Raw genomic sequence first — 21,713 nt, forward strand, 5'->3', positions numbered from 1 at the left:
ATTATAAAAAAAGTAATAAAAAAGGACTCGAAGGACGAGGCTGTCTGCCACGTGTCGAGATCTCAGCAAGTAACTGGCCGCAGTTCTGGAGAACAGCTAAGAAGAGAGAGAGAGCGTTTGCACCGAACACCGACACGTGTCTATTGGTATAAAACCCCTCTTAGGGAATGAGACACCTGTCCCGATGAAGCCGAAACAGGCTAAACATAGCGTAACATGTGTCAGCTCAGGGCTCTATAGATCGACACGTGTCAATTCGGTGCACGTGGGCCTTTTCGGTATTTTGGTTATTAACACCCTCGTTTCGCTGTTCTTTCCTTTTCCTGCTTTCGTTTCTCATTTCTCTCATGGCTTCTGATGCGAGAGTTTTCTTTTCTTTTCCGGCGAGTTTCTGCCGGAATATCGCCGGATAACAAAAACCCTAGGGTTTCTCCGAACCGATCGGAGACTCGAAAAAAAAAAGAGAAAAATCGAAAAAAAAAAGAGAAAACTTTTCTGTAGATTCAATGGCGGAAGCTGGAGATATGTTACGCAGATTCGCCGGCAAAAATCACCGCCGGGAACAATCTCCGGCGGAATATTCCGGCGAGATCGAATTGAATCTCGGTCTCTCTATGGGAGGTCGTTTCGGCATAGATCCAAAAGAGAAGAAGCTGGCTCGCTCTTCGTCGATAGCCGGAATTTCAGTTTTTCCGGCCGAAGTAGACTCGCCGGCCGGCGGTGCTCCGGCGAGAACGTGTTCGCTTCCGGCGGAGAGGGAAGATGAATGGAGGAAGAGGAAAGAGATGCAATATTTGAGGAGGATGGAGGCGAAGAGGAAGAGATCGGAGAAGATAAGGAATTTTAGGGTTGGGGTTAAAGATCGAGCATCTTTGGAGAGGAATTGTGAGGAAGATAAGCGTGGAGAGGAGGAGGAGGGTTTGATAGCTCCTTTGTTTAATGAAGGGCCCGCAAACTGGTTTTCTTCGTGGGCCATGCCGGGTTGGGCTGATCGGAGGGTTGGGAATTATGCTCTGAAAACGGGGTTTCCACCTTCTTCTCAAGCCCCAGTGACATCACAGGGTAGTAGCTCGTCCGGAGTTTCGGATTTCGAGAATCGATCTGTTCAAGGTATTGCCTTTTAATTCAATTTCCGGTTTTTTTTCCCTCTTGAAGTGCACGTAGACTAGTAACAGCTTAAGCTCTTGAAGTAATTGGTTGTTTCACAGTTGGAAATTCTATGCTTAGATTCTTAACTTCTTATTTTATTTGAGCTGGTTCCTCTTTTTTTCTTTTTTTTTTCAAATTTCTATTTTGGAATTCTACTGTTTGAACATGGGACTGTTAGGAAACTAGGAATTGGAATAGTACTCTTTGAACTGGGTTTGATCATGAAATCATTTGTGAAAAATGTGATTTTTTAAATCATTAATTTTATTTGAAATTGTAGGGATTTCATTTTTTTCTTTTCTTTTCTTGTAAGATTTACTCACTTGTAATATTGTTTTGGAAATGGGTTCTTTTATTTTCTTTCTTGTCTGTCTCTCTCTAGGGCTTGAAGTTGGTGGTTTCTAGGAAGTGCTGTGTTAAGCTTTCTATGTGATTATTATAACATTCACACACAATTCTTTGGTTTTCTTTACATTGTTTTGACTGTCACTATAAATATGAGTGCTTTTTATTTGGTTAAAATATAATGAATTTACCATTTTCTTGTGTACTTTTGGCCAACTGAAAGTTCTTTTTCTTTTCTTTGGGTCAAAATTGACACTGCTGAAGCATGAGAGAAGAAGGCTGTTGAAGGAGAACACCAGCTCCCTTTGATGAAAACCCTTGAATCCATAAGGAAATAAGAGGAAAACCTTGAATACACAAGGAAAGAAGCAACTGAATTAAGTTTCTTCAATGAAAAATGTAAGTTTACACATCCAAACGTCCAATATTTATATAGATGGATTTTTCTTTCCAAACTTGAGTCAAACTAACTAAAAGACTAAAAGACCTAGAGAAGTAAGGAACATCCTACACAAAAAAATATACTCAATTTGCCTTTAATTAAATTTCTGGTTTTTTTCTATTCTAAGTAGGAAATTATGTGTATATTATTATTTTTCTTTGCGGGAGATTCTACTTAGATTCTTAATTTCTTATTTTATTTGTGCTATTTCTTCTTCTATTTTTTTCCCAATTTTTATCTTGGAATTCTACTGTTTGGACATGGGACTGTTTGTAAACTGAGAATTGGCATAATACTCTCTAGTCTCTATTGGGTTTGATCATGATATCATCTGTGAAAATTCTGAATTTTTTAATCTTAATTTCTCTTTTTTGAAACTGTAAGAATTTCATTTCTTGTAAGATTTACTCCATGGTATTGATTTTCCTAATCAAGCCCAGACATAAGTAATTCTTCAATTTCAAATCTAGTATTTGTAAAGTGTCATGAGAAATTCAAAATTATAGAAAACAATATTGTAGTGAAAACTCAAGTTTCAACCTAATGTAGGAAAGGCATGCACTTAACCATCTTATGTGCTCTTTGTTGTTTACTAATTAGAAAATAAGTATTTATTCTTGTTGTAAATGGAAAAAACAGATGCACTTTTTTTTTTTGTATTTTTCTGACTCTTTAACATTTCAAAACATCTCACAGTCTTCACCAGCTGGTAATGATTTAGACTCACCAGGTGGTAATGATTTAGACTCGGGTGAGTTTTCGGACTTGTCAACCCCAAACCTAGTTTGAATCAGGGCCAAGTCGACTTGTGAGGTGCATTGGGATTGCTGGAATCAGCCACTGGAATTTGGCATCTTATTCTGTTTCCGCCTTATTTCCACCATTTCGTTCACATAAATGGGGAGGAATTGAAACCGGGCGGAATAGATGGGGAAAAAAATGTTGGAATCTGTTTCCCACTTTTATTGGAATTTTTTCTATTCTATTTACAGGGAATCGAAATAAAATAGGAATTGAATTAAGATGCCGATTCCGATTCCTTCCTGATTCCGGCAATCCAAACACACCCAAAATGATTCAGCATGTACATTATTTCCAATTCAAAAGTGCTAATTGTAAGTTTTTTGGGTGGTTCTTTTCCCTAGGATTTAGCGGTTGTACGGATGCAAAGAGCCCAGCAAGTGACCAATCACTGCCGGAGCACATTGAGCAGAAGGCGGCGATCGGCGTCGCCCCCTCAGGCAAGAGATCTGGCAAGGCGGTGGCCGGAGAAGAGGTGGAGAATCCATGTAAGAAGGTGAAGATAGAGAATGGTGTGGTGGAGATGGGAAGGAATGTGATGGAAGAGATGCCTTGTGTTTCTACAAGAGGTGGTGGGCCCAATGGGACGAAGATTGAAGGGTTTTTGTACAGGTATAGAAATGGGGAGGAGGTGAGAATTGTGTGTGTTTGTCATGGAAGCTTTCTCACTCCTGCTGAGTTTGTGAAGCATGCTGGGGGTGGTGATGTTGCACACCCCCTTAGGCATATAGTTGTTACCCCTTCTCCTTCCCTTTTGTAATACTGCTGGGTTTTTTAAGCTGTCCTCCCCCCCTCCCCCGCTTTTCTTGAAGAAAAAGAAGGAAAGGTATGGGTCAGTACACCTTAACCATTTTTTTCTCTTTAAAAGATTTTTTTTTTTAATGTAGAGACCTTTGGTTTTTTGAGAAATAGAGAGATGCATCTCTAAATTTGTTATTAGGAAGAATAATGGTAGCTAGACAGAGAGTAAGACCGATATGGGAGAGCCGAACAATGAGAATGTGCCATGTGCGGAAGAAAAAATCCATGGTTTTTCTGGTTGATTTTCCTAAACCAAAGGGCTGGCTTACTTGTGATGTTGGGGTCATGGACCTCATGGTCATTTGTTCGGTCCCTCCTCGGTCTTACCCTAGGTCTCGTTAGCATTATTCTATGAACGTTTGGTTGTGGGGTATTTACCTTGGAGGGTAGTGGGGGTATCGCTAGCATTATTTTACAGTTGTTTGGTTGCAGTTATTTTGACCTTGGAGAGTAGTGTTGTACATAGTAAACGCGGAGGAGAGACCTAGGGTAGTGTTTGACTGTTTGGTGCGTGTGAGAATAGTGGTAGTGTTTGACTGTTTGGTGCTTGTGAGAATTAGGGGGGGGGGGGGGGTGTCATTACCAATATAGGGAGGGAAGAGAGAGATGCACACTTCCCAAGGCAAATGCGAGAGGGGGCGGGGATTTTGGCTTGAATTTCATAGGGAAGGTATAAGGGTGACATGTCAGCATACATAATAATTAACTATTATGAAGTCGGAGACAGTCTTGGGGGACTTTGAGGCATTTTAATGCTATATTGGCAGCCAAACAAGAAATTTGACACTCAAAATGCCAAGCAAAAGTCCCTTCTGGTTGTTTTGCAACCAAACACACAACCAACGAGTGGCCTGGGGAATAATTGGGGGGTGATTATATCATTTCTCTAATGATGCTTTACAGACAGAGCACTTCTACAATGATATCCACATGATTTTCTGCAAATATTAAAGATATCCACAGGATTTTCTGCAAATATTAAACTGATTTTGTGCGTTAACACCCTTCAAAAACTTACAATTCCCTTTTTTGGGAAATGTTATCAGCACTATTGTATTTTGATGAGGGCATTCCTCACTTCACTAAAAGTATGGCGCAGTATGGCGTGCACCTATGGTAGGGTTGTAAATGGATATTCGAAAATTCGATTACCGTCCGCATCCGAATCAATTTACAACGAATATTATCCGAATCCGTTTCAATTGGTTATTATCCGAATCCGTTTATGAGATATCATGCTCTTAACAGATGCGAATTTGGTAAATGGTACATCCGATCCGTTTAACATCCGAGAAGTACATCCTTTTTATTTATTATTAATAAGAGAAAACTGTTGGTGAGCTTAAGCGCATCATTTTTTTGGTGTGCTTAAGTTGTTATAACGCCTCCCATTGGTGAGCTTAAGCGAGACCCTGCAGGACCCAAACATTTAAACGAATGGGAGGTGTTATAACAACTTAAGCGTACCAAAAAAATGGTGAGCTTAAGCACACCAACAGTTCTCTCTATTAATAATATCATTAATATTTATTTTTAGTAATGACACACTATCATGGGCCCACTTCATTCTTGTTGGGTCACAACGTAAATGGATTGTACCTTGAAAAACATTTCCACAGGATGATCCTAACCCTATGATTTTTAGATGGATTGAGCATTATAAAAACCTCAATAGATTGGAGGGCTAAAGGATCATCCTAAGGCGGAGGATTTAAGGGGTACATCCTATATAAGTTGTGGCCGAACAAATGAATGGTCTGGATCATGCTAGATAGCTGTTATCTTCTAATTGTGTGTAATCTTTATTTCATGTCCATCCATCAACGGTTATCCCAAGCAAATAAACGGTCGAGATCATTTAATCAAGTTCTAAGATAAGATTTTGTGGCCATCTTTCTAAAAGAAAGGGAGTGCTGAGGAAGTATCAAGAGGCCATTGGTACTACTTTTTCACAAATTACAGTAAGCAAAGTGATTGCTATAAATCTGAATATAATAATATAAAATATAAAAAGAAGAGGATATTGTAAAGGATATTCCATTATCAAGAAAACGTTGATTTTGAGAAAAGTCAATGTTTCAAAGAAAGTCTAAGTAGAAAATCAGAGGAAGACGAGAATGGCTTCACTCTGTAAGCACCAAACCTTAATCCCAACTTCTGATTCTTTTCTATCCATGTTTTTCTCTCATTTCCAAGGTTATTTTTTTCATTTTTTGTAGGTTTCTAGTTTGGATTCTTTGATTCTGCCATGGTTTTGGGGATATCTTGTTTTGTTTAGTGGATACTTTGTTTTTTAGCTTTGCTTGCATCTGTAGTTTGATTATCTGAAGCTATTGCTTGATATTTTTTTCCCACTTTAAATTGTTTAAATTTATACTAATAAACTCCAGTCCAATCTAATTGGATTCTGGGTGGAATTTGATTGTAAACTTGCAATCTAAATTTTTATTTAGATTGCAATTTCATTCACAAATTGCACCCAAAATGGAAAAATCCAATTAGATCACACACACACACACACACACACACACTTGAGCACTTTCAATACTAATGTTGCTCTGAACAAAGGGCCCCTGCTTTCATCTAGTTCACACAAATTTGCAATGAGTTGCATATATTTGTCAAAGTTAAATACAAGTGTTTATCATAAATGGCACTCTTTGTTTACTAGAGAGGCGGGATTTCATTTTTAGAATCAGGAGAATCAATGGGTTTATTTGATCTGTGGCAGGGTATATTTCTTTTCTCCTTCTATTACTCATTGGAGGATGTTTTGGAAGGCCTTTCTACCCACTTCCAAGTAAAATGGATTATGAGAATAGACAACCCCTGCAAACATCCCGCCCATACAATATTGCGCATAGAGGTTCAAATGGGGAGATTCCTGAAGAAACTTCTCCTGCATACATGGTAACTTTTGAGTATGCTTTGAGCTTGTTATGTTGATTTAAAAACAATGAGAAATTACATATTTGATCCCATATTTCTTATTTATAAAGGAACAAGGATAGTTTCAAAAGAGAAATCATCTTTGTCGACCTCACAATTGTCAAAACCAACTCCATTGTCAGGAAACAGTTTGCTTTTGCACTGTTATTAAGGGTGATGATTATTTTGATTCAATCATAGAGTTTGTTGTCCTTCTAACTCATAATTTATTTGGGGATGGCAGAGTTAGAACTAAAAATTTTCAGGTATTTGATTGTACAATGATATTCATTGAAAGAAAGGTTATGAATGTTTCTTCTATTCTTTGACATGCGAAATCCTTATCTCTAGGTTATGAATGATGTATGGTTTAGATGTACATATCCTGTGTTATTTGTATCTTGCAAGGGTAATTGGGTTATTTTCTTTACTATGTTTATCCTTTAGATGTACATATCCTGTATTATTTGTATCTTGCAAGGGTAATTTGGTTATTTTCTTTACTTTGTTCACTTCATTCTGCCTAGATATTTCTGTTTCATTCCTTTTATCATACATACACATTGCACGGAAAATCTGAGACATGCTAGTAAAACACAATTTTCTCTTCCTTGGGAGTTTACAAATGCATTGTTGCTTTTTTGGGCTCATCTTTGCCAATGGTAGAATACTCTTTCTGCCATGGGAGTGTGGAAACTAGACGTGTTGGGCTGTATATGCTGTCGTATTTTTCTGTGGTTCCTTCCTTAATTTCTATTGATTAGGGACTCTATTCCTTTCTAATGATTTTCTTTTACTAGTATCTATTGTCACCCTTTGTGTTATTTTTTAAATATGCTACTGTTATTTAGAAACCAAAGAATAAATAAATAAAGTTTCATGTCATGTACTCACTATGTTCTTTCACTTTTAATTCTTAAATTTTCTTTTGAGAGCTGGGATGAGTCTCTAATATTTTTGGCTGGTTTTTGAAGAGAGCTATTGAAGAGGGTGCAGACTTCATTGAAACCGATATCCTTGCTTCTAAAGATGGTTCACTCGTTTCCTTTCATGATGTTATCCTTGATGATACAACTGATGTTGCGGACCATAAGGAGTTCATTGGTCGTAAGAGAACCTATGAGGTCCAAGGGATGAACATCACTGGATGGTTTGTTGGTAAGAATAAGCAGCAACTATTTAGCTGCACTCAATCCATGCTTGGATGATAATTATCGGCCATTACCTGTTTTCCCAAGGATAATACATGGTTTATTGGTATTTGTCATTAATTTTCACTTATTCTGTAAATTGTCAGCTGCCTTCTTTTCAAAGTTGCTATTTGAAAACTTTTCATAGTGCACACCCATGATTTCTTGCAATTATCATACCATTTATGACTAACCCATACTTACCAGAAACTTCCTAGTTAGATGGGAATCTCGTTTCAGAAGCTAAGTTCTTCTCGCTTCCCACGCTTCATTCCTATTCGTGGTTATGATGTTCAATATTCAAATAGCAGAGACTCACAAAGAAATATTGCGCTATTTACGTGTGAGTGATATTATTGGACCGATCCTTTGGTGGGAAATATTCTTCATTTTAGATAATGAAAGCATTCCTTCCTGCGGATCTTCCTCCAACAGAATCAATGGCATCGGATCTAACTCAACTCTCTCCCTTTCCGGCTTAGCCTACCTTATCTTCTATCCCCCTGGTCGTATTCAAAGGATCTCTTAAGAGTGAAAATAACTCTCCCCTTCTTCTGGCATCACAGCAGGGGAAATGCGCTTCCCTTATGCTTCCTACACATTTCCTCTTCATTAAGAGTACACTTCCTAGTTTTTTCCATCATATAATGCCGCAGGAGTGTATTTAAAAAAGGGTGTATTTAAAACTTAATATTCATCTGAAGTTTCAAATGAAACTTATTCGGATCTTTTTCTAGAAACTTAACACTAAATCTACATGAATAAACATGTGAAACTATAAATAAATAAAACTTGTAATTCTAATCAATCGCGACTACTCGTAATATTTACATGCATTAACCCTTCCTCCCAAACCTACTATAACCCTACTCATTTCATACACTTCTTGTTCGCTACAAATAAGGCTTATTACATGCTTCATGTTAACTTTGGTTGGTGCTTCCCACATGCTTCCTCTTTACTTTCTTTAGAACCTTTCGCTTCCCACATTTTCTCTTTTCTAAACCTCGTTTCCCGCTTTCACTCCTCGCACTCAATTCCCACTGCCAAATATGGTCGAACCAAACTTGACTTGTGTGGTTTATAGTTATCACTTCCTTTGTATATAAGAGTCATCTAGCCGTGGTCCCTTGTTAGTTGTTACTTCAACCCTCTCACTGGGACGGAAACAATTGGTTGGTGCCCTCATGCCGCTAGGTCTTTCCAGGCTACCTTGCTTACAGTCTATTCTTTGGTCTTAATTATATTCAGTTCATCGCTGGTATATTTTTTCAACTCTATTCATTCTCCATTTCATTGTTTTGAAAAAAATGGGTGTATGGAAGTAAATCCGTTATGTTCCACTACTGTGGTTAATCTGTGCCTATACTTCATTGTATTATCCTATGGCTATCTTAACAATTTGGGAAGGGGTGGTCCTACTATTTCTACTATAACTTGACGAACCTCTGTTTGCTGTATTATCCTGCTGGCTATCATATTAACTTGGGAAGGGAGTGACCCAGTTATCCGTATAATAACTGGACAGAGTTAAGCTGTGTTTATAATGACATTCCTTTTGATGCGTATTTGGTGTCTCTGGCATAAGAATATTATGATTATCAATTCAATATAAAAAAGCTGAGTGGAATGTAATATTGTAAATTTGTAATCCCAAGCCTGTCAATAATTCGATGTTTGATGGTGTTTGGTTATCACCATTCCAGTAGCAGGCCTTATATATTATACTTAAACTATTGGAGGTAAGACTCAAATATAAACAGGCCTTCTGCTTATACATCAACAATTTTTCATGGGTATCAAATCTATTGATAGAAGTGAAAACTGTGAAGTGACCAATTACTCCAAAAGCTTAAGCTATTGGAGATGGTGTTATTTAAGCTTTTATACTTTAACTCCCCCTCACGCGTGGCCCCTCTTTTTAGGGTTGGCGTACATGTGGCACGTGAGGCCCCTCTTTTGGGTTAGCCATTAAATGTGGATTTTTAATATCAAGGAGTTTTTGAACTCAGGACCTTTGCTCTGATACCATGTGAAACAACCAATGACCCAAAAAACTTAAGCTATTGGAGATGGTGTCATTTAAGGTTTTATATTAAAAAAAAACGATCTTGCCAAACTTTGTCTAACTTAAATTTTTCCCTGTATGAGAGGAATCTCGTAATCCTTTCTGTAAGCTGCTAAGAAAATTTAACACAAGCTCAAATGGATTAGTGAGAATTGGTGCATAGTATCAAGTCCAAGCTTCCATGTTAGTCTACTATACTTCTTTGTTTTTCTGAGTTCTTTTTATTCGTTTTTTAGTAATACCTAGCAGTCAAACCCAGCTCAGAAATTTGAAGTCTTTATAATCAACCTGAATAGGCATAAACAAAAATTGAAAGAATGAGAGTGGAGGTTAGAACATAACATCACACATACCAGGCCATTCTTATAGAGGAAGAGTTCTAATAACACAATTGAATAATTGAAAAGTGATTCCCAACCGCTTATAGAAAAGATGGAAGGGCTCTAAACACAAATTTCAAAGATGTCAAACTAAACTTTTCACTTGCTAACCTAAATACAAGAAAAGACATAAGATAAAACACAGAGATTTAACAAAATCTAGGACAATACTAAACTATGTAGCATTCACATCTTTAACTCTCCCCTCTAAAAGAATTAATGTTCTGAGGTCTTTCCGTCTTCAATAGAAGCTGATCTAGATCCAATGTAGTTATTTATCACAATCTACCACTCAATTAAGCAAAAATTTGCATAGATTAGATAAGCACCAATGAGTAAGGAAAAATTAGTGTACAAAAAAAAATCTGATTTCCTTCTCGAAAAAGATCAACCACGAATTGCAGCAAACAGAAAAATAAAGCGAGAAACACAATAACACAATGCAATGCAAGAAGACAAGATTTATGTGGTTCGGCAGTGTGCCTGCGTCCACTGAAGAAGATTTCCACTATTTCAGTCTAGGGTTACAAACTCTCTTCTTCTTGGCCAAGAAAACCAAAGAAAAACTTACTTCCCGTGACCCTAACATATGGCTTATATATCAGTGCTGCTACATAGAGAAAATTACCGAAATACCCTTTGGTGTAAACCCATAAACTAAATTTACCTTTCGGGACTCTGCCCTGGAAACCCCGGCAGAGGCGCACTGCTCCCTATACCCCAACTCGACCCGCATGTGTGTTGCGCACATTAGTCCATCAGGTGTCATGTATAATGCCAGAACACAAGACATCTGCACAACAAAGTACACAACATAACCTGAATATTCGATAAAAAATGAGATTCTTAAGATACAAAAATACACCAGCAATAGATCGGCATGAATAATAGAAACTAAACAAGCACAAATCATGAATGAACCTCCCTCATTTATCTGTAAACATTCAAAGCGGATTCAGAGGAAGCCTAATAATTTTCTAGAAAAGTTCAAAGTTTTGCTACACAATCTCGGTATTTCCGAAACTTGTTGGGGAACAAAAGAAATAAATGAAACTTCAAAACCAATGTTGCAGTTCTTGCGAATGCAAATAGCCGTGGGTCAGTGCCAAACCAGGAAAGTGATCAAATTAATGTATGCTCATCATGTCCAACACGTGAATCACAAATACTCCGAAAGAGCAGATGTTACTTTTAAAATAAAAGAAGAAGAAGAAGAGAGGGAACTGAAAATTCTTGAAATTTCTCCAAATTGGTTCTAGAGATTAACTATTTTGGGTTTGCATCTCTTAATAGGTAGCATGTGCTGTAATAATCTGAATCTCTCTATTTTTTATGCATAGATCATGTTTTTATGCACATGATCTTATTACCATTCAGCCTATAATTATCATTTAGCAGACATCACTCTTATACCCTTCTGTTATTCATGTTAGACAATACTCTATAAATTTTGAAGCGTAAATGACAGTCTGTTCTACTATGCTCTTAGCCTAAAAGAATTATTAAATAAAGATTAAGCCCCAATAGGGCCCTGATTTTTACATTAACTGAAGCTTATGGTGATTATGTGCAGTTGACTTCACACTAAAAGAACTAAAATCATTACGGGTGAAGCAGAGGTACAAGTTCCGGGATCAACAATATAATGGTCAGTTTCTGTCTAGGACAATTTTTTGGACTTGCCTTTTTCTAGCTTTATTGAGCTTTACATTTTCTAGTATTTACACTATTATTGGTCTTTATTTGACAGTCCAGTGGCTTGTTGTTTTGCTTATATCATGAGAAAATGATTTATTTACTAAGATTCAAGTCTGATGCATCAAAGACAATGATTCAGTCATGGCTAGATAATCCTCCTAGGCATATTTTATATATATATATATATATATAGCTGGGATAGAAGCCTGGGGTACCTTCTGATTGTGATGTTTGATACCTTCAAAATTGAGCTAGGGTTTCCAACCCACCCGACCAATTTTTACTTGCTAGAAGCCACTACTTATTTAGTTACTGTGTGCTTTAAATGTAAAATGACCATTGCCATGTTGATGATCTCTTTCTACCAACCATCACAAAATGGAATTGATATTATGTATGATTTTACAATGTGGTTATTGTCAAAGATAAGCGGCAACATGTATGCGTATGTGTGTATAAAAGACTGACCATCTGGATAGGTCTTTTGTTTCACCTTTTTCACACTTGAACTTTTGTTTCGAATTTTTGCTCTTTAATAAAACTCTTTGCATCTGGTAAAGTAAACAGATGGAAGAAATCCTAGAGGAGATCATCTGGGTACTGAGATTGATTTAGAGAAGAAGCAATAGGAGGAAATGAATAAAAGCGGAAAAAGAGAATGGAGGGCATGTAGTTGTAGGGTTTGAGAGTGCAAATCCCATGATCCCACAAGATGTCTTATATAGTAATGCACTTATGAGTCCTTACAAATTTTCCTACTAGGGCATCCATTTTGATCGGCCCCACCTCAATGACTCACTAATATCAGAAAATACATTTGAAAAGCTATGCAAAAGCCACGCAAACTTCCCATCTCTTAACACCCCTCAAGTTGGATCATAGATATCATCCATGCACATCTTGGAACAAATACTGCCTAACCGACTCCGATCAAGTGGCTTCGTGAATGTATCTACCAACTAATCTTTAGACCTCATTTATGGATTAGATATTAATTTGCTCATTGTCTTCCTGTGAAAAAAATGAAAATCTACTTCAATATACTTAGCTATCTTGTGGATCACTAGATTACTAGCAATATATGTAGCTGACTGGTTATCACATATCACTTTATTTTTATTTTTTGAAAGTTATCACATATCACTTTATTGGCTTGTCAACCTCAACCCATCTCTTTTAGTTGATTCTTGAACCACATTAAATGACATAATTTTAGCCATTGCACAATGCCCAGCCTTTTCACTTGAGCATACAACTACATAGCTTCTTGGCATGCCAAGTAACAAGGTTGTCACCAACAAGAGTACTACTACACCGTATAGTACAATGTTTGTCAAAAGGCAATCCTTTCCAATCTGCGTCAGAAAAACTTTCTAAGTAAGACATTTTTCTTAAAAACAGTTCCTCTAGTGCCATCTTTAAATACTACAGAATATGTTGAGTTTTCTTGGCTGACAAGGAGAGTTTGTAATCCTAAACCAAAATAGTGAAACTCTTCTCCCGTGGACATAGCCACACTGCCGAAACACGTAAATCTTGTGTTTTTTTTTCTTTCTCTTTTTCTTTTGCGATTGTGTTTCTTGCATCTCTTCTTGCCGTACATTGTGTTTGATCCTACTCTGAGAGATTGAAGATCTCTCGGTTTTCTACAGGTTTTGGTCTTGGATTGTTCTAATTCCCTGGATTGTTCAAGAAAGGGGACTGGTATGCATGGATTTAAATTTCGGTCTCGGTTTCGGTTTCCAGCTGAAATTGAAATTCTGAAATCCGGTAATAAAAAAGTATTATTTTTTTAATTCCACAGAAATTTTGGAATAATACTAAAAAAATTTTAAAAAAAAATCAAAATTTCAAAATTTCGGCCATTTCGCAAAATTCCGGTTTCAGTCTCAACCGAAATCTGAAAATTTCGGAAATTTCGGATTTCGGCCGAAATTTAAAACCATGCTGCTATTTAAGATTTCTTGGGATTTATGGGACTGAGGGATGGTCGATGGAATAGGGATTGGAATAAGGTTTTTTTGGTAGAGGATGCAGACACTGGATGTAGGTATTTTGGGACTGAGGAGGGTCGAAGCAAGCCCAGGGTCAGCCGTGTTGCAAGGTTAATGGATTGGTTTACTTGCACAATAAACACAAGTCGAAGCTGATGGATTCAATAACTGAAAACAAGGGATATAAATCAAATGATAAGAGAAAGTACAAACCTAGAATCACTCTAGTGTTCGTAGGAGTCACACCTAGGGCAGAGCATCACACTCCAAACTCCAAAGTATTAGGTCTGTACCAAGCAAGCTGAATATCATAAAATTCTAAAGGCCTTGCATATTTATATGCAAAGCAAACCCCATGAAAATTTGGTTGTGGGCTCTTAGGATTCTAGTCTTATTCCCACTTCAAATTTTAAAGACCAATCTCAAGCTGCCACATAGACAAGACTTTGACTCTTATTCACCGAAATCTTGGACTCCTTATTTGACTAAACACGTAAAAAGTAAAAACAGAACTTTAAATAATATTAATAGGATTCTAGCCCCTAAAAAATTTGAACTCTCCCTCATATCGCAAGTGTTTTATGGGACCTCTTGGGTCACTTAAATGACTCAAGTGAATTAAACATGTGTGGGCCCTCTTGGTTCACTTAAATGACTTAAGTGAATTAAAAATAAAAGACCAAATAAGACCAAACTACTCTTACAACTAAAAGGCAAGACAAATGTCCCCATTATCTAGGGAATCACCCCACCCTCTCCCATCATTCTCATGCCAAGCCAAGTCAAGACAAGGTCTTTGGAGTTGAGTCCTTGTTGTCTCCTTTGGTACACTTCAAGGCGCTGCTTTAGATTCCTATCATTGCCATTTACACATAAGCAATTTAATTCCAAGGAAAGAAACTGCCTGAAACTATCTTACGATACATCAAGGAAGGTTTAACAGTGACATGCTATGATACGTGGTAAAATCTACTAACATAGTCCTTGTGTTGTTGTTGATGTTGGATATGGGCATCTTCTCATGTGATTTGCTTTTGCTCCACGCATTGTGTACAGAAAACCTTTGTTCTTCATTAGCCACTTAAAACTAGTTTTATCCCTTCCCTTCTACCTGATTGAATAACACCAGATGACAGTCTCTCATTCAAACGTGTCATGCAGGGAAATTCACAATTATTACATTTGATGAATTCATTTCAATTGCGTTGGATGCCCCCAGAGTTGTTGGGATCTATCCAGAGATTAAGAACCCAGTTTTCATCAATCAGCATGTAAGTGATTTTCCTTGCTATTTGTTGCTTGAAATAGTTAGTAATGGAATGTACACTTCATGATTAGCCAATTCTTAAATGAGGAAGGGACTGCATTGTGGTTTATACTTCGTTGTATACCCTTACTGTATTAGCAAATGGTTTGCCTCTCCCCATCAAATCTTGTAGCTTTTGGACAACATTTCAATACATGCAGTTAAGGATGTTACTTTCGACAGGTCAAATGGAGTGATGGAAAGAAGTTTGAAGACAAGTTTGTACAGAAACTTCTGGAATATGGATACAAAGGTGCCTATATGTCAAAAGATTGGCTAAAGAAACCAGTATTTATCCAGTCGTTTGCTCCAACCTCACTTATATATATTTCAAACCTGACGGATTCGCCCAAAATCTTCTTAATCGATGATGTAACAGTGCCAACTCAAGATACAAATCAGGTTCATCTCTTCCCCCTTATATTGTTTCTTGTTAACTTATATTACCTACTCCTAACAGATAAGAGGAATGATTTGAATGGAACTTGCCTAGTCCTAACAGATAAGAGGAATGAATGGAATTTGATAATTTATTTTGGAGCCTGACTACATTCTGATATTTTTTACATCCTGCCTAATAAGAGTTTAATCAAGTAAGTGTGCATGTGATACTTGGACTCTTGGGAGTCATTATCTGATTTAGCTAGAAAGACCAAAGTTTCTTTCCTTGTAATAATAAAAGTGGGATTTTTTTTCTCGTAGTACAGATTTGTCTTTGGCTCTCTATTTCTTAGGGCATCATATTTATATGGATGGTTATGAAAACATTTACAACCTCGTATTAAATAAACTAGTGAGACAATATCATTTGCAGTTATGAAATAAAATATCTAATGTCCAAAGTAGTTAGAGATGTTGGATGAACCCCAATATATAGGTCATATGGTAAAGCGGTGTCAGATTCTCTATGGGGAAAGAATATTTTCTCTCCCATACAAGCGCGCGAGAGTTATCTGTACATTGAAACCAGAAAGCACTGCAAATTTGGTTTAAATACAATATCATTTTTGAAGTAGAAGCAGTGTCCTTGATCTGAGTCATGAAAAGACTGCTAAGTTGAACAAGGGAGGAAAAAGAATAGAGATAAATAAAAGGTAATGCCCCGTTCATTTAAGATTATGACAACCTATTGTGAGTGCCAAACTGATTATTGGACTCAAAATTAGACTTAAATTTGAGTCCAATAATCGGTTTATCACTCACAACGGTTGTCATAATCTTAAACAAACAGGGCCTAAGTGCCTAAGTGGAGAGAAATCGTGAGCTATTCCTATTGTGGCAATTCTCTTTTATTAGAGCCTTAAGTTGCTTCACCATTCAAAAAAACCCTTAAGTGGCTTCTAAAGCAAATTACGTATGAAATTAAAAATAGCAATATGGTATGTGCTTCATGAACACTCCCCTTCAAGCTTGGGAAAGATGTCCATCAATCATTTGCGACTTGGAAGAGTAAGAAGCTGATTTCTCGTAAGAGACTTAGTGAACACATCAGCTAATTGACACCTATTGAATGTAAAGAGTAGCGATCAATATAGTTTTAAATTTCCACTGAAACCGACACGAAACAATAAAAAAATTTCGTTTACATCCCTACCAAAAAACATACCGAAACCAAGATTGTTCCATTAAATAATTTGACATTCATTCCATTTAGCCTAACTGTATTGATTTGAAAGTAGGATTTTTCATATGATTAGAACTAAAAAGTTCCCATTTCTTGACACCCAATGGTCATATTTGATGATTGTTCTTCAGCCATTAAATATCAAACACTTCACCGCACAAACCATAAACATCATACTAGACATCACAAACTAGAGAGAAGATGCTCTACAAGTCATACAACATAGGATTTCTAAAGCCTAACTGCAACCTTCAAAACTTAAAGGAGGGCAGCAATAATGGGGATGGAGAATCAACACATCTCCAATAATAATCCTCCAATCTTCCCAAAGTCACGTCCTATTTCTCCCAGACAATGGTATGATCCTATCAGATTCATCGATGCATGCATGAGAGATCTAAATCTGAAGATCTTCACCAAACTTTTGTTTCCCAAAAAAAAAAAGAAAAAAAAAACTGGGTTTTCCAATCAACCCCTCAAAATTTTGCCCAAAAAAAAAAAAAAAAACAATAATATGTATTTTAATAATCACCTAAAATAAGGATCTTTTATATGATCAAAGGCTTGGATGGGATTAAAAGGTGCCTAGGAGCTGTACGGTTGATGTTGTCAATCACACGGCCATACGGACACAAGTGGATAAATACCTTTTCTTCAATCCAATCAATAAGAACCATACGAAATTTAGAGAGGAGAGATACCGTCCGTGGAGACCGAGAATATGAATTCTTGGGTCTCAGACAGGCTCTGATACCATGGTGAGAGAGAGAGAGAGAGAGAGAGAGAGAGAGAGAGAGAGAGAGAGAGAGAGAGAGAGAGAGAGAGAGAGAGAGAGAGTTCATATGTAAAAGCATGCAAAAGTGTCATGTCCACCTCTATCGGCTATGTTGTCTCATCTCATAATTTTACTTGGTTGCTGTTGCGACTATATTGTTTATATTATTGCCATTATTATTTACACTTGATCAAAATTTTATTTGTCTAACATTTGCTTATGAAAATTCCTATGGGTAACATGCAGTCATATTGGGAAATTACTTCAGACAGTTACTTCGAATTCATAAAGGAGTATGTGGTGGGCATTGGCCCATGGAAAGATACATTAGTGGGTACACAGAACAATTATTTGTTGACACCCACAGACCTTGTTGCCCGAGCTCATGCCAAGGACCTACAGGTATTTTATCTTGCTCTCTTGGCATTGTATGTAATAGTGTGTTACATACCTAGTTGCGCATACAGAAAAGAAGAAACCTTCATTTTTGCATGCACCCATATTAGGTAGATATTAAGCTATACATCAGATGCGAATAAGATCACTGGCTACTTCTAAACATTAGTTGAAATTGATGAAAATCTGAATAGAGCTAAGACCCTTTTTGTGCTGGTGTTGATCAGCTAACTATTAAGATTGGGTGTTCCTTTCCTCTAGTCCAGAGGATATCTTGGGGAGCATAATACTAGTTTTGTGCTGTCTTTAGTTTTGTAGTTATTCTCAAAAAGAACAAAAAAAGGCCCTTTTTGAAGATGAAATACTTGTTCCTGGATGATGCCCTTTTTGAAGATGAACAAAAAAAGGCACAAAAAAAAGCATTACGATACTGAAATGTTTTAATTTTGCATTCACTCAGACCAAAGCCAGCCATTTCATCCCTTCTATCACTTTTTTTTTAAAGAAGAGTACTTTTTTGAAGGGCCTTATCATATTTCATTGAATCAAAGCACAAACCACATACATATGTTAGTTCTCATTGATGTCAAAATTAGCATATCATAGACCCAATGGTACAATATGTAATAACTTGATCAGATCATGGCGGTCTCATCTCACTCCCACTATTAAAACTCTTCTCATTCAAAGAAGCACCAATTTACCAAGTCCATGTAATGCACACCGAATTCTGGACCACTCTTTATGAGTCATTTATTAACTCCCCTGAGTCGACTTGGCTATGACCCTACTGAGTCAATAAAAAACTCCTCTTGCATGTCAATAAGAATCTTGCTGCATCAATCATTGACTCACTCGAATCAATATTATCTTTTACCTTGGGTGATCCAAGTAAGAGTTTTCAAACATGGCTCTGCACTGATTGAGTTGAGTGGCTAATTTAGGATTTTTTTCTATTAATTCCATCAGGAATGTGACAAATTGCAGACTATGTAGATTGAATTGAGCATGTACTAGGTAGTGATGAGTATGAATATGATTTCGTAGCCCTAAACCATATAAAGCCTTCATATGCTCTATCTCACAAATATCATTCTCGGGAATTTCCCAGCAAGGGAAAATCTCAGGATATATTAATTTTATTTTTAATTTTTGGGGTTTATATTGGGAAAATTGATAAAATAAAAATATTTAAAAATATAAGCATTAAGAAAATAAAATAAAATATCATAAAAATATCACGACGTTATTGTGATATTATTGCGATAAATGAAAATATCGCTATATTTTTTTAAATTCTCGAGATTATTTCGGGATTTTGTTGTTTTATCAAAATATCACGATAAAATCGCTATATTTTGAAAATATCAGAGATATTTGTCACATAGCATATGCTTCATGTGCATCAAATCACAGTCACATACATGGCATTGGTATTTTCCAATGTATTCTGTCTGTGGATCCGTTTACTTGTCAGAGTTTCCTTTTCCTTTTAGTTCTATTATTCTGAATTGTAGGGCTCTTATCTGCAAGAGATTTATCATCTTTCTATGATTTTTTTCTTATGTTCTTATGACTCTTTCAGGTTCATCCATACACATACAGGAATGAGAACATGTACTTACACTGGAACTTTCACCAGGACCCATATGCAGAATATGATTACTGGATAAACACCATTGGAGTCGATGGGCTTTTCACTGATTTTACAGGAAGCCTCCATCACTTTCAGGATTGGAACAAACCAGCAAAGGATGATAAAGATGCATCTGATTTATTGCGTAAGATTTTATTGATGATCAACTCCTACAAAAAGGTATGAGGACTATTTTTTATTCCTTTTAGATTTTTTAAGAATAGGTTAAGAATATTGTTCTCCAGAGCTCAATGTTCACTTTGGGGTCTTTAAAATGATGTTTCTCTTTCTAGTATTATTATCTGAACATTGGCTATTTATTGCCAATTATGGAATAAAATCATAAAAATTCAACCAAAATTGCTTCTTGGGAGTTTGCTATTTTTTTTTACTACCTCAGTTACTGATTTCGTCTGCTAATGGCATTGTTTTAAAAGGCTTTTACCTATAACCACAATATCAGACTACACAAATGCGGGCAAAAATGCAACCACAGTTTCTGTTATTTGCTAGGAAACAAAGGAAGGCTATTTAGGATAATGTGTCTCCCTTGTGTGTATGTATCATGGCTTGGGAGATTGCCATGCCTCCCATAGCAAGTTACTTTGAAAAAAAAATTGTCGTAATAGATTGACCAAAATATCCCCATTCCAGGGATAAATTTTCATAGGGTTCATTGCTTACATTAGTGGTTTTGGGAGCCAGATGAGGTTACTGATGACTCTGATGTCACCCCCTTGACCAATATGGTGCTGAAAAAGAGTGGCCGATAAAAATGACCTAGAAACAGTTTGCAGAATGGATAAAAATGGCCAGAGTTTCACTGATGGGAAATGGTCTAAATCAGACAGAAAAAGTAATCTAAAACCTATCTTAATATAAACCTTAAATGATGTGGTACTCGTTTATTACCCTAAATGTGGAACTTGCAGTACTCATCTCTATCCCTTAAGGTGAAACCACAAACATGTCAACCCAATGCGATAGCCATATAACATAGATAATATTGTAAACTAGTTCTATATTCATTCATTACCGAAAGGAAGTAAGGTCTGTGATATAACATATGTAACACCTTAAATCCTCCCCGACCCAATTATTGATTTGTCTGAGTCAACTCCCTTTTACTCTGGTCTAGTTCTTGTCTGAGACCGAGTTTTTCTCTCTCAAGTCAGTCAAAACTCATGTGACTGACTCGCACATGAGTTAATGAAAAATCGACCACGCCAATCATTGACTCGCCTGAATTGATTTCATTTTACCTTGGCCAATTTCTCTTCCGAGTCCAAGTTTTATTACACTGATATATAATGTGTCTATATTTGAAAGATTAGTTATATTTCCATTGACAACCAACTTAGAAATAGGGTCCACGACATCGATATACAATGTGTCTATATCTGAAAGATCAGTTTTATTAACATTGATGACCAAGTAGAAATAGGGGTTGATTGTATATTTATATATCCAAGAAGAGAAAAAAAATCACAGAAACAAGCCCAAATTCATTACTATAAAACAAAATAAGGCATTGTAGTCCTAATCCCGTAGAAGTTGATCAATCACTGTTTCAAGAACAATAAATAGAAAGGAAATTTGTTTGATGGTTTGTATCCGATAACAGCATTGACAGTGATGATGATGAAGATGCCGATGAAGTCGCAACGGGTTCTTTAGGCAGTGGTGACAAGGAGAATTATCCGATTGAATTCATGAAAATCCACCATCTCTCTCTACGAGCTTGTTGAATTTCACTTGTTTTTTTTTGACAATTATTCTATGTACTTTTTTTGCTTCTTAGTTGGCTATATAATTTAAGGGTGTTCTCATCGTTTCACTTGTAAGGAGAAGAAACTCATAGAACAGAAACATGCCTTTTTCGTTTTTATATTAGTAAATAGAGGATAAATATTTCCTTCAAAATGTATTCAAACGGAAGAAAAAATGTTGTCTGTAGTGTTTGACTATTAACTAAGTACAGGTTTATTTCTTGGAAAAATTACAAAATACTCCATAGATTAAAATTTATCAACAAAAATCTGCTAATTTTTTGATAATTACTAGACCAATTGCCAAATCACTTGTGAAACTAACAAAAGAGGAGACCATGATATTGTGGCTTGGCAGTAATTTGGTGCTTTTATAGAAAATATGTTCTAATAAGGCAACCATGAATTTTT

The 21,713-nt window shown here is 36.4% G+C and overlaps 1 protein-coding gene across 3 annotated transcripts; it reads left to right on the forward strand.

The window, feature by feature from the left end:
• The first annotated feature begins 305 nt into the window (after positions 1–305).
• On the forward strand, positions 306–21,456 carry GDPD6 (PLC-like phosphodiesterases superfamily protein). 3 transcript variants are annotated; one of them, XM_077355198.1, is made up of 9 exons: positions 306–1,110; positions 6,270–6,448; positions 7,441–7,624; positions 11,678–11,752; positions 14,958–15,067; positions 15,286–15,504; positions 17,748–17,903; positions 19,483–19,713; positions 21,158–21,456. In XM_077355198.1, the coding sequence occupies exons 1-9, from the start codon at positions 507–509 to the stop codon at positions 21,161–21,163; spliced, it is 1,764 nt and encodes a 587-aa protein (XP_077211313.1). In that variant the 5' UTR covers positions 306–506; the 3' UTR covers positions 21,164–21,456. The 3 variants fall into 3 exon arrangements, with proteins under 3 accessions (XP_077211313.1, XP_077211315.1, XP_077211314.1); XM_077355200.1 differs by lacking the exon at positions 306–1,110 and adding an exon at positions 5,515–5,668; XM_077355199.1 differs by lacking the exon at positions 306–1,110 and adding an exon at positions 5,624–5,734.
• The last annotated feature ends 257 nt before the right edge of the window (positions 21,457–21,713 follow it).

Source organism: Tasmannia lanceolata, unplaced genomic scaffold (assembly GCF_043159265.1).
Source record: "Tasmannia lanceolata isolate RefF3 unplaced genomic scaffold, GAP_Taslan_0.1 ptg000015l, whole genome shotgun sequence".
NCBI lineage: Eukaryota > Viridiplantae > Streptophyta > Magnoliopsida > Canellales > Winteraceae > Tasmannia > Tasmannia lanceolata.